This window comes from Pseudorca crassidens, chromosome 3 (genome assembly GCF_039906515.1).
Source record: "Pseudorca crassidens isolate mPseCra1 chromosome 3, mPseCra1.hap1, whole genome shotgun sequence".
NCBI lineage: Eukaryota > Metazoa > Chordata > Mammalia > Artiodactyla > Delphinidae > Pseudorca > Pseudorca crassidens.
Genome location: NC_090298.1, coordinates 76,304,450 through 76,318,381, shown reverse-complemented (window position 1 = coordinate 76,318,381; position 13,932 = coordinate 76,304,450). Strand labels below are relative to the sequence as shown.

The window sequence follows — 13,932 nt, the reverse complement described above, 5'->3', positions numbered from 1 at the left end:
CCATCACTACCAGTCTTCCTGGATACAATAAAAGCTGTCCCCATTTTATAACCGGGAAGGTTGACGCTTAGAGAGGTTTACCACCTAAAGTCACATAGCAGAATCTAGGCTTTGAACACGGATTCGCTACCTTCTTTGGTTTTTTTTTTTTTCATTAAATTATGCTAAAGAGTCACTCAGCAAGATATGTTAGTTCCTCTTTGGAGGCTGAACTTCAAGGCAATGGTATGCCTATAAAGGGAGATATGATTATATACCCAACCTCGAAGGCTCCGTGGAATGGTTCTGTTTACTTTATAATTTTGTCACTCTCTCTTAGAAACTACCAGACTCACAATAGATGTTCTACACAAAAAGCCTAAAAATATCCCAGTTTTTCCACGTTCCATTTGCCTTCTGTCTTGATCTTTCTTTTTGTCTCATTAAAGTCCTTCCCATCTTAGTACTGTCTCTTTTGTAACTTCCTGTCCTTCTGTTCATTGATCCCATTTTTGTTCTTTGTTCTGATGTTATATCATTGTCAGTACTCCGTCTTGCTTCCTTCCCTGACCCTCTACATTATTAGTCACCAGCAGTGTGGAAACACTGCAGAGCCATCAGCCAGGCCCTGTTATAACCCACCCTTTTCCAGCTTATACTCCCTTTTTGGTCTTCCCAACAAATCTATCATGTGCCATGTTCTCCTTTGCTATCAACAAGGTAGGGAGAATAGTAGGTAAATGTTGACTTTATTTCTTAATTATGTATTTCTGGGAAGAGGGCTATGATGGCAGGTGAATTTTTACACAATTCCCTCTTCCTGACATCTAATTCCATTTGAAACATAACTGAAGTGGGAAGTGAGTATTCCTCTAAGGATCTCTAAAGTTCTGAAGATTTACACAACCATGTAAGATTTAGATCTATGGACAATCGTTGGCAACATTTTATTTCCAATGTGGTTAATCTTGTGTGAGAGTTCATAGAAGAAAGAATGGTAGGCCCAGGGGCATTCTCCTCTATGAAAATTTGGAGAAAACAAGATTCAGTACTAGTTTTAGAAGTAGAAAAAGATTTTTAAACCATGGGGAGTCACCCAAGTAGTGTGATGACCTTAGACCCTTAAGTCACCTGGGACAATCTGGAGAGGTTGGTGTCAACACCCTTTACCTGGGCCCTGTGTTCATGAAGTTGAGCAGATTATGACTAACCTGTATCTTCTGATAGCCTATTACAATTGGAATCTATTCCAGTGAGAAATGCAGTCTTTACTAGATCCTTAGTCCAGATTTTGAATCAGAATCACATTTATTTTCATCTTTGTTTGAAAAAAGTATGAAGTGCTCAGATTGCTGATGTATTAATTTCTCATTCAGTACTTTCAACTGGACCATCCCATTCTTAAGCTGGCTGGCCATTGTAGCCCTCTGTGCGTTCACAGTCATCCTGTACTTCATTCCGCTGAGATACATTGTCCTTGTCTGGGGTAAGTAAAGCCTTTTTTTTTTTTTAACTGTCACAGCTGCTAAGAAAAAACTATTTTTAAGGGATGAGTTATACTGTCAGTAGTTCCCTATATTTATGGTCATGAAGCTACTCCATGATGAAAAGAGACAGGTCAGTTAAAAATCACAAGAGTATAAAGATTTAGGTCTATCTGCAAATGCATTTTTCTTATCTGGCACCATAGGCTCCATCATACTATAAACATGTAGTTGTGCAGATTCTTCATATATCAAAGTGTAGCTTTGTCTAGATATCACTCTGATTTATTTCCACCATTTATACATAAATAGAGGCATTTTGATCCATATGGTGCATTTAGGACAATATGCTTTTGTGCTGTGTACTTCATCTTACGGAAATGTCCGTAAACATGGTACTATATATGGCTGCCTGTTTAAGAGGTCACCTTTAAGGAAGCAGGAAAAGGGTCCTTGGCATTGGCAGGCTGCTTGGGAACAAAAAACCCTGCTTTATGTGTACTAAACAAGAATGCTTCTGTAAAAACCCACTTTAAAGGTGATATTTGGGGGTCCTAATTTCTAATGCAATTATGCTTCATGCTAACAGTTCCTATGTACCTAGACTATACTTAGGTGGTACTTTCAGCATTCTTCATAGTTTGGGGTTTTTTTGGGTTTTTTTTCTTTCTCTTATCTGACACAATTCTTTGTTTGGAAAACTTAATTTTCAGTCTCCAAGATCAACTAACATATAAAACTACATTAATTATATATATATATATATATATATATGTATATATATATGTATATATACATATATACATATATAAACAAGACTGGGTAGGAGTAGAATTCTCTACTTGCCCCTGGACTGCATACACCCGAGATTGCTAAACTTATACAAAATGCCAAGAACCAAAATGGGTTTTAATTTCAGAACACATGTGCTTACACTGAAAGCAAAAAGATGAAAAGGAATGTTTTGTTCTCTTAAGGCTTTTAAAGAAATATCCTGGAATAAAATGAAAAAGGGTCTGATGTCTCCAATCCCTCCAGTTTACAAATCCTTACCTCGCTATTCTTTTTGGCATATCTTGTCATATCTTCAGCAAGCCCTCTTGCCCCTATCATCACTATCCTTACATTTACCTCTTGGGTAGGGAGTGGAGGGTGAAGGGAAGGGTGATTATGTTTTCCTGCCTTAATTTCTATAATTTAAAGAAGCAGTTTCAACTAAGACAGTGCTTTCACTAGACAAGGGAAGAGGCATTTCCACCATGTTCTTGCGTCGCTATTGTATGCTCTTTCATTCCTTCCTCTGATATTTAAAACGGCTGCTGTTTTATTGGTAGGGCGTTAGGTGTGGCAGTTTATTACCTCTAACCTACTTAGGGTCAGACCTGCCATCTCAGTTGTGATAGGTGGGGAACTTCGGGTTTCCTTTCCCCAGGTTCTCAGAAACTGGAGCCCACGGCAGACATCTGGCTGTGTAATCTGGGTTGGCCTCACTGGCAAGCTGTCTTAAACGTAATTTGCAGAGAATGTGTTTGGGTCTCTTGTTTCATCAAATAAAATAAAACAAAACAGTATTCCTTTAGTGGTAGGTGATTGCTGAAATATTAAATAGAAATTTAAGACATGAGTCTCACATGGGGAGACAGGGACCAAATCATAATTGCATTGGTTTATTGTGCTCAACTCCCTGAAGAGCCAAGATGCTCCAGTTTGTGACCCAGTTTTTACCACTCTGATTTCATAAAAAGCTGTTTATTTATGTATTTTTATGTGAATATGCTTGGTAATTTATTAAGTACAATATAAATTTAAAACAGTAGACTTATCCAATTGAAATTCTACATTATTCCATAGAATATGTAGAATAGGTACTTCTAGTTTTATACATTATTTTGACATTTCTACCTCATTAAATTTGCGTTTTTTTTTTTTTTTTTTTTTTGTATAATAGCTCCAAATTCATCTGTATTTGCCCCTCATCCACATTTGCTCTTCAGGTAGCACAGAGGATTCACTGTTGAATAATTTAGCATGGGTAGGTTTGGCTCATTTTTAATGGTTCTTGGCCATTTTAATCCAAGAAGTGATCCAAGTCAATCACAGTAGCATCTTTTGCAAGCCTTAAATTTAAATTTCTTACAATTTAAAAGGAAAATTGGTTTCTATAAATCTCAATGCCAGAAATATAGAAATGGAAACATTCTTTCTTGTGATGAGAACTTTTAAGATCTACTCTTTTAGCCACTTTCAAATGTGCAATACAGTATTATTAACTATAGTCACCATGCTGTACATTAGATCCCCATGACATTTTATTGCTGGAAATTTGTACCTTTTGACTCCCTTACCCACCTCCCACTCCTCCGCCTCTGGTAACCACCAGGCTGTTCTCTGTATCTATGAGCTTGATTTTTGTTTTTATTTAAGGATTCCACATATAAGTGAAATCATATGCAGTATGTGTCTTTCTCTGTCTGACGTATTTCACTTAGTATAATGAATGCCCTTGAGGTCAATGCATGTTATCACAAATGGGAAGATTTCAAACTTTTTTATGGCTGAATAATATTCCACTGTGCATATGTATACCACAACATTTTTACCCATTCACCCGTCAACGGACACTTAGGTTGGTTCCATGTCTTTGCTATTATAAATAATGCTGAATGAACATGGGGGTGCACATGTATTTTTGAATTAGTGTTTTTGTTTTCTTCAGATAAATACCCAGAAGTGAAATTACAGGAACATAGTGGTAGTTTTATTTTTAATTTTTTGAGGAACCTCCATACCTTTTTCTGTAGTGGTTGTACCGACTTACATTCCCACCAGCAGTTCACAAGGGGTCCCTTTTCTCCACACCCTCCCCAACATTTGTTATTTATAGACTTTTTGATGATACAGCTATTCTGACAGGTGTGAGGTGATATCTCATTGTGGTTTGGATTTGCATTTCCCTGATGATTAGTGATATTGAGCATCTTTTCATGTATCCGTTGGCCATCTGTCTTCTTTGGAAAAATGTCTATTCAGATCCTCTGCCCATTTTTTAATTGTTTTTGACAGTTGAGTTGTATAAGTTTTTAATATATTTTGGATATTAGCCCCTTATCAGATATGATTTGCAAATATTTTCTCCCATTCTGTAGGTTGCCTTTTCATTTTGTTGATGGTTTTCTTTGCTGTGCAGAAGCTTTTTAGTTTGACGCAGTCCCACTTATTTTTACTTTTGTTATCACCTATAGTTTCTTCTAGGAGTTTCGTGGTTTCAGGTCTTAACATTCAAGATTTAGTCCGTTTTGAGTAATAATTTTTGTAAGCGGTATAAGATAATGGTCCAGCTTCATTCTCTTGCTTGTGCCAGTCCAATTTTCCCAACATCATTTCATGAGGAGACCGTCCTTTCCCCATTGTATACGCTTGGCTCCTTTGTTGTAAATTAATTGACCAGGGACTTCCCTGGTGGTGCAGTGGTTAAGAATCCGCCTGCCAATGCAGGAGACACAGGTTTGAGCCCTGGTCCGGGATGATCCCACATGCCGCGGAGCAACTAAGCCTGTGTGCCACAACCACTGAGCCTGTACTCTAGAGCCCACGCACCTAGAGCCTGTGCTCCGCAACAAGAAAAGCCACTGCAATGAGAAGCCCACACACTGTAATAAAAGTAGCCCCTGCTCACCACAAATGCACAGCAACAAAGAAAGCCATGCACAGCAACAAAGACCCAATGCAGCCAAAAATAAATTTATAAAAAAAAAATTAATTGACCATATATACATGGGCTTATTTCTGGGCTCTCTATTCTCTTCTATTGATCTATGTCATCTGTTTTTATGCCAATACCATACTGTTTGTTTTAATAACTATAGGTTTGTAATATAGTTTGAAATTAGGGAGCATGATGGCTCCAGGTTTGTTCTTCTGTTTTAGTATTGCTTTGCAATTCAGGGTCTTTTGTGGTTCCATACAAATTTTGGGATTTTTTTCTATTTCTGTTAAAAATGCCATTGGAATTTTGAAAGGGATTGTATTGAAACTGAAGATGGCTGTGGGTAGTATGAACATTTTAACAATATCAATTCTTTTAATCCTTGAGCAGGAAATACCTTTCCATTTATTTGTCTTCTTCAATTTCTTTCCTCAGTGTCTTACAGTTTTCAGTGTACAGGTCTTTCATCTTATGGGTTAAATTTGTTACTAAGTATTTTATTCTTTTTGATGGGATTGTTTTAATTTCTCTTTCTGATACTACATTGTTAGTGTATAGAAATGCAACAGATTTTTGTGTATTGATTTTGTATCCTGCAACTTTACTGAATTCATTTATTAGTTCTAACAGTTTTTTGGTGGAGTCTTTAGAATTTTCTATATATAAAAAACCATGTCATCTGCAAATAGTGAGTTTTACTTCTTCCTTTCCAATTTGCATTGTTTTAAAATCTATTTGTCTTATATAAGTATAGCTTCCCCTGCATTCTTTCAGTTCCATTTGCATGGAATATCTTTTTCTATCCCTTCATGTTTAGTCTGTGTGTGTCCTTACACCTGACTTAATCTCTCATAGGCAGCAATACAGAAGGGTCTTGCTTTTTTTTTTTTTTTTTAATCCATTCAGCCACTTTATGTATTTTGACTGGAAAATTTAGTTCATTTACATTAAAGTAATTATTGATAGGTATGTACTTACTGCCATTTTGTTAATTGTTTTCTGGCTGTTTTGTAGTTCCTCTGTTCTTTTCTTCTTCTCTTGCTTTCTTATTTTGTGGTTACCACGAGGCTTATGTACGAGAACTTAATTTTAAAAAAAAATTTTTTTTTTTTAGCTGCATTGGGTCTTCGTTGCTGCACGTGGGCTTTCTCTCTAGTTGTGGCAAGCGGGGGCTACTCTTCGTTGCAGCGCATGGGCTTCTCATTGTGGTGGCTTCTCTTTGTTGTGGAGCATGGGCTCTAGGCACATGGGCTTAGCTGCTCCGTGGCATGTGGGATCTTCCTGGACCAGGGCTTGAACCCATGTCCCCTGCATTGGCAGGAGGATTCTTAACCACTGTGCCACCAGGGAAGTCCCAAGAACTTAAGTTTGAATGCATTTGAAAGTTCTAAATTTTTACTCTATTTCCCTGTCTTATATGTTACATTTTACACCTTTTTATTGTTGTGTATCCCTTAACTAAATATTGTAGTTATAGTTATTTTTACTATATTTGTTGTATAATCTTCATACTAGCTTTATAAATGATTAAGCCACTATGTTTAGTATATATTTACCTTTACTAGTGACATTTGTACTTGCATGTGTTTTCTTTCTACTTACAGCACACTTTCTTTTGGCTTAAAGAAGTCCCTTTAACATTTGTCATAAGGCAGTTTAGTAATGATAAACTCTTCTGGCTTTTGCTTGTCTGGAAAATTCTCTTTTTCAGTTCTGAAAGATAACTTAGCTGAGTAGAGTATTCTTGCTTGGAAGTCTTTTTTCTTTTAGCACTTTGAATATATTATGCCATTCCTTTCTAGTCTTCAAAGTTTCTCCTCAAAAATCTGCTTATAGTCTTTTGGGGGTTCTCTTGTACATAACAAGTTGTTAATCTCTTGATGCTTTTATGACTCTTGTCCTTAACTTTTCACATTTTAATTATATGTCTTGATGTGGGTTTCTTTGGGTTTCTCTTATTTGGAACTCCCTGGGCTTTCTGGATCTGTTTTCTTCCCCAGATTAAGGAAGTTTTCAGCCATTATTTCTTAAAATACATTTTCTGCCCCTTTCTCTCTCTCTTCCCCTGCTGGGACTCCTTATAATGCAAATGTTAGTACACTTGATGTTGTCCCCATGAGTCCCTTAAGCCATCTTCACTTTTTGTCATTTTTTTCTTTTTGCTCCTCTGATTTTCTGTGATCCTTTCTTCTTCTTCATCTAGTCTGCTGTTGCATTCCTCTAGTGTATTTTTCAGTTCAATTATTTTGTTCTTCAGCTCTGTGACTTCTATTTGGTACTTATATGTTCTATCTCTTGGTTGAACTTCTCACTTTGTTCATCCATACCCTCCTGAGTTTGGTGAGCATATTTATGAGCATGACTTTGAACTCCTTATCAGGGAAATAACATCTCCATTTCATTAAGGTTTTTTTCTCTGAGGTTTATCTTGTTCTTTCATTTGAAACATTTTCCTCATTTTGCTTGAATCTGTTGGTTTCTATGCATTAGATGAAAGAGCCACCTCTCCCAGTCTTGAAGTAGTGCTCTTGCATAGGAGATGAACCTTATCATTCAACCTTGCCTTAGCTCTTAGTTGTCTCCCAAACCTTTGTGATTGTCCAAGCAGCCTATTCTATTTTTTATTTATTTTTGGCTGTGTTGGGTCTTCGTTGCTGCGTGCAGGCTTTCTCTAGTTGCAGAGAGCAGTGGCTTCTCTTGTTGCAGAACACAGGCTCGAGGGCGTGTGGGCTTCAATAGTTGTGGCACACGGGCTCAATAGTTGTGGCTCATGGGCTCTAGAGTGCAGGCTCAGTAGTTGTGGCGCACAGGCTTAGTTGCCCTGTGGCATGTGGGATCTTCCCGGACTAGGGCTCGAACCCATGTCCCCTGCATTGGCAGGCGGATTCTTAACCACTGTGCCACCAGGGAAGTCCAAGCCTATTTTATTTTTAATAGCCCTCATAGTTGAGGATGTGTGAAGACCTGTCAGTGTCTCAAACAGGAGGATCTCAAGCAGCACCTAGATTCAGGCTAATTGAAAATCATTCCCTTAGGCAGCAGCTTTTAAATTATGCAGATATATACAGTGGGAATGCAAGTGTAAGCCCAGCTGGCCACCAGAGACAGATGATCTGGAGGTGTCCCCTGGGTGACAGTCACAAAAATCAGGGCTTTGGATGAGTTTATAAGCTCCTTTCTGGGAGATACTGATGAGCTGTGGTGAAGCAGAGGGAGAGTGCAAAGATAGCATTCCCTGGCCTGTGTCCCCTGAGAGCACCTGCATACGTCCCTAGATGTGTGCCAAACCTGAAAGCTGCCCCTGAGGCCAAAGCTCCAGGACAAGCAAATAGGCCTCTTTCATAGAAAGACTGGGGTGTGTTTCAGTCTCCTGTTTGTGCAGTGCCCTGCCTGGTGGTGGTACCTTGCAGAGAACTATCTCTTGATTGTTACAGTCCTGTGAGACTCAGGAACACCAGCTCCCCTGACCACCAGAGTCAGGCAGTCAAGGGGCATCCCCTGGGTGGCAGCTGCAAAAACTGGGGCACCAGCCATGTGTAAGAGCTCCCCTCTGAGGTGTCCGGAAGGGTTTACAGTCGGCCCTTAGATGTGTGTTTAATTAGAAGCCTGCCATGATAAAATTATAGGCCCATTTCACAGAGAGATTGAGCTCCTTGGTCTGTTACTTCTTGCTGTGCCCTGAGGGTGTTAGCTGTTTAAGACCTCTTTCTCTATTGTTTACAGTCCTTTGGGACCTGCAAACATAAGCCCCTCTGGCCACCAGAACTAGGTAATGTAGAGGTGTCTCCTGAGAGCAGTTGCAAAAATTGGGGCACCAGCCGAGGTTCTGGGAGATACTGGCAAGCTAGAGCAAGGCAGAGAGAGAATGCAAAGATTGCATCCATCAGCCTCCGTTGGCCTCTGTTCCCTGAGAACACTTCCATAGGCTCCTAGAAGTGTGCCAGAGCAGATTCCTGCCCCTCAGGCCAAAGCTCCTGGACAAGCAAATTGGGCTCTTTCTTGGAAAGAAAGACTGGGGTGTGTTTCAGTCTGCTGTCTGTCCAGTGCCCTGGGGGGTGGTAGCCTGCCAAGAACTGTCTCTCGAATGTTATAGCTCCAGGGGACCCAGAAGCACCAGTCCCCTGGCCTCCAGAGCCAAGCAATCAAGGGGTACCCCCTGGTGGCAGCCACAAAACCCAGAACATGAGACGTGGGTAAAAGCTTCCCTCCAGGAGACACTGGTGCTCTGAAGCGCAGTAGAGGGAGAGCTCAAAAATGGGGCCCACCAGCTTCTGTCCCCAGATAGTATCCCAGCAGGCCCCTGCCTCTCTGGCCAACTTTTTAAGATTAGGAAATGAATTTTCTTCACTTAAAACCTGGGCACCTTTCAAACAGCTGCCTCTGTGCTGGGCCCTGGGGTGAGTGAGTGCTCACGAGCTCTTTAAGAGCCATTCTCCTTTCACCACAGCACGTTGGGTCTCATGGATGCAAGCCCATTGACTTTCAAAGCCAGATGCCTTGAGGGCTCAACTCTCAGGTGCAGGTCTTAAAAGCTGAGGTGCCTTACGTGGTGTACAAACTCTTGGCTACTCAGGGAGAAGCTCCGGGTTTGTGAGTTTCCTCCTGATGGTGGGTAGCTGCACTGGGGGTGGGGTTTATGGTGAGATTCTCAGCATCTCCTATCCACTTGAATATAGCCTTTTTCTCATTTGCCCCACATGAAGGAGGTGCTCAGCTAGTTTTCAGGGGGTGTTTTTTGTGTTTTTTTTTACCGGAAATTGTTCCATATGTAGCTGTAGAGTCGGTGTGTCCATGGGAAGAGGTGAGTTCACGATCGTCCTAGGTCACCATCTTGAACTGCCTCATAGATGTAAAACCTCAGGCACCAGATATGTGTGAAAGCTCCTTTCGGGGAGATACTGGTGCTCTGGAACATGGCAGAGGGAGAGCATGAAGATGGTACCAAATGGCTGGACTGAGGCAGTCGGGGAGAGATGATTCCTGCCAGAAAAGAAAAAAAAGATGGTGGTTGCCAGTCTCTGTCCCTGAAGAGTACCCAGGTAGGCCCCTGAATATGTTTCACATCAGATGCCTTCCCCTCATGACAAGCAAATGATCCTTTCCCACACAAAATCGGGTTGCCCCTGGATCAGCTGCATCCATGCTGGGCCCTGGGGAGGGTGAGTCTGAACACACAAGTTGGTTTCTGAAGCTAGATGTTTTGAGACAAATAGACTAATAGAACAGAATTGAGAGCCCAGAAATAAATCCAAGCATATATGGTAAATTAATATTTGACCAGGGAGCCGAGAATACTCAATGAGAAAAGATAGTCTTTTCAATAAATGGTGCTAGGAAAACTGGATAGTCACATGCAAAAGAATGAAACTTGACCCCTATGTTACACCAGTCACAAAAAATAACTTGAAATGGATTGTAAGACCTGAAACCATGAAACTTCTAGAAGAAAACATTTTTTAGAAAGTTCTTTGACATGGGTCTTGGTAATGATTTCTTGAAAATCACACCTAAAACACAAAAACAAAATAAACGAGTGGGACTCTATCAAGCCAAAAAGCTTCTGCATAGCAAAAAAAAAAACAAAACAAAACATTAACAAAGTGAAAAGACAATCTACAGAATGGGAAAAAATATTTGCAAACCATATATCTGATAAGGGGCTAATATCCAACATATATAAAGAACTCATACAATAACAAAAAAAAAAATAAAAATGGGCAAGGGACCTGAATAGACATTTTTCCAATGATATACGAATAGCCAACAGATCCATGAAAAGATGCTCAATAACCCTAGTCACTAGGGAAATGCAAATTAAAACCACAATGAGATAGCACCTCATGCTTGTTAGAGTGGCTATCATCAAAAAGATAACAAATGCTGGTATGGATGCAGAGGAAAGGGAACCCTTGTACACTCTTGGTGGGAATGTAAATTGGTACAGCCACTATGGAGAACAGTATGGAGAGGCCTTAAAAAAATTAAATAAATATAGAACTACCATATGATCCAGCAATTACACTTCTGGGAATTTATCCAAGGGAAACAAAAAGACTAACTCCAAAAGATATCTGCACCCCCATGTTCATAGCAGCATTATTTACAATAACCAAGACATGGAAACAATCTAAGTGTCCACTGATGGATGAATGGATAAAGAAGTGGTATACAATGAAATATTATTCAGCCATAAAAAAACAAGGAAATCCTGCCATTTACAACAACATGAATGGCCCTTGAAGGTGTTATGTTAGTGAAATAAGTCAGAGAAAAACAAACACTGTATGATTTCACTTATATGTGGAATTGGAAAAAAAAAAAAAAAGCAAAAATAAAAGCCCAAACTCACAGAAAAAGAGAAAAAAAATTTTTCTTTTATCTATACAAGATGATGGATATTAGCTAAACCTACTGTGGTAATCATTTCACTACATGTGTACATCAAACCATCATGCTGTATACCTTAAACCTGTATGTCAATTATTTCTCAAACCTAGAAAAAGAAAAAAAATCTTGATGTTTTGGGGGCTCATCTCTCCAGGTGCAATTCTTAAAAGTTGGGGAAGCCTGATTTGGGGTTCAAACCCTCACTGCTCAGAGAGAAGTCCCTCCTGATTGTGGGTTCTCAGGCTAGGGGTGGGGTTTATGGTGTGGTTGTGTCCCTGCCTCTCTTACCTGCTTCGATGTGGGCCTTCTCACGATGGCCAGTGTGTAGACTCACTCAGCCAATTTGTAGGTTATTTTCAGAGGTAGCTGTTCCATATGTAGCTGTAGATCCAGCATGTTGGTGGGAAGAGATGTGTTTGGGATCCTTATATGTCGCCATCTTCAAAGCTTTTTAGTTTTTTAAAGCTGGTGGTAAACCCTTCCAAATTCCAGGTCATTTTGAAATTAAAACAGAAAAAGCAAAAACCCCGGTTAGTTTGCATAATAACAACACCTCCCCACCACTGAAAAAAAAAAGTATCTTTTGAAATGGGGGAACCAGTAAGTCAGATTTCTTGCCTTAAAAACAATCCCAATCCAAAATGTAGGGAGACAAGTTTCATCATAGTTGAAACATTAAAGCAAAGCTTCTAAGTACTGTTAACACTGAGGGGAAAGGCAAGATAGGCCAGGTGCCTTTTGTTTCCCAAATAGAAAGCCTTTCCTGCTGGGAAGAAGCCACTGAAGTACAAAGAGAAAAACAGAGCAGCCATGGAGTTGGGAAGGTGGAAAGGAGGGAAAGAGGGAAAGAGGGAGGGAGGGAGGGAGGGAGGGAGGAAGGGAGGAAGGAAGGAAGGAAGGAAGGAAGGAAACTGGGTTTACTGGTTCATTCAGTCAAGGCTGAAATAAAGGCAGCTTAATCTGGATCTTTAAATCACCACAACACTTTTGCCAGAAATGTGTATTTGAACTCCAAACTTTATAGATTTCAATAATGTTTGATCTGTCACTTTTTCAGGCATCAATAAATTTACAAAAAAGCTGCGGAGTCCATATGCAATTGATAATAATGAACTACTTGACTTCCTTTCCAGAGTCCCTTCAGATGTGCAAGTGGTATGTAGGTTTCATTATTATAACTACAGGCATAGCTCATTTTATCGTGCTTCACTGATATTTCTTTTTATTTTTCTTTACACGTTGAAGGTTTGTGGCAACCCCGCATTGAGCAAGTCTACTGGAACAATTTTTCCAACAGCATTTGCTCACTCTGGGTCTCTGTGTCACATTTTGGTAATTCTTGAAACGTTCTGAACTTTTTCATTATTATTATATTTGTTATGGTGGCCTATGATCATTGATCGTTCATGTTACTATTGTAAAAAGATTAATACTTGCTGAAGGCTCAGATGATGTTTAGCATTTTTTAGCAATAAAGCACTTTTAAATTAAGGTATTACTGTTTTAGATATAATGCTATTGCACACTTAATAGACTTCAGTATACCATAAACAGAACTTTCATATGCACTGGGAAACCAAAATATTCATGTGACTTGAAACATTTGCTTCACTGCAGTGGCCTGGAAACAAACATGCAATCTCTCTAAGGTATGCCTGTATCATTTTAATGTAGTGTGGCATTAGGTTTTAACTTTTATATCCATTTAATTTTGAAGGATTTAGAAGAGCTAAGTAAAGCTAATAAAGCCTGTAGAAGATTTTGCCATTCAGGAATTAGCCCAGTTGGGGTGTTATCCAAGAAGAACTTACAGAGAAGATTGGGGAATGAGAGGGCATTGCATAGAGAACCTACCAGGGTGTCAGGGGGACAATCCTCCCCCAAGGTTCAGCTGGAGTTTGTGAAGGGAAGTCACCATCACCTGAAGGAGGAATTAGGAATATTAGATGGTGAAAGCAAAGTATGCCAGCAGATATTGAGAAAAACATTCCTTAAATAAATTGCATGAATTAAGTGAGTTTTAAAGATGTCTGTTTTAGAGATCAGTGAAGGGGGAAAGAGTAACTGATTTTTGAGAACCGGGGCATATCTCAATCCTTTGAAAGCCTTGGAGGTTAATTAATGCCCATTGATCATTAAATATTTTCAGAGTAAAATGAGAAATGTTTTTATCAAACTATTGAAGCTGGGTTGCAGCAATACCTTTTTCCTTTGTTTCAGCTGAGTTTTTGATTTGGTATCAGACATGAGAGTGGGCTGGATGGAGATGAAGCTTATATTAAACAAGCACACAGTAAATAATTATAGAGAACCATTATTCGGCCCTTCAAAATAGATGGAGATGGTTCTGCTTTTAATGTTACTTGGGTATAGGCA

General features: G+C 39.4%; 1 protein-coding gene and 1 long non-coding RNA gene across 13 annotated transcripts in view; one reads left to right on the top strand and one right to left on the bottom strand.

Moving 5' to 3' along the window:
- The window catches only part of MCTP1 (multiple C2 and transmembrane domain containing 1), a 541,379-nt gene that overhangs the window by 523,891 nt on the left and 3,556 nt on the right, over positions 1 to 13,932 (top strand). For 10 of the 12 annotated variants that reach the window (XM_067731244.1, XM_067731246.1, XM_067731245.1 and 7 more), the window contains 2 exons: positions 1,356 to 1,465; positions 12,614 to 12,711. In XM_067731244.1, coding sequence (XP_067587345.1) covers positions 1,356 to 1,465; positions 12,614 to 12,711 — 208 coding nt within the window. Of the gene's footprint in view, positions 1 to 1,355; positions 1,466 to 12,613; positions 12,712 to 13,932 lie in introns of those variants that run through there. The other 2 variants (XR_010942040.1, XM_067731247.1) reach the window with 2 other exon arrangements.
- Positions 3,839 to 13,862, bottom strand: LOC137221501 (uncharacterized). The gene is made up of 3 exons (XR_010942043.1): positions 13,411 to 13,862; positions 11,845 to 12,034; positions 3,839 to 10,149 (listed from the first exon to the last, which is right to left on the bottom strand). It is a non-coding gene; the product is annotated as an uncharacterized lncRNA (long non-coding RNA).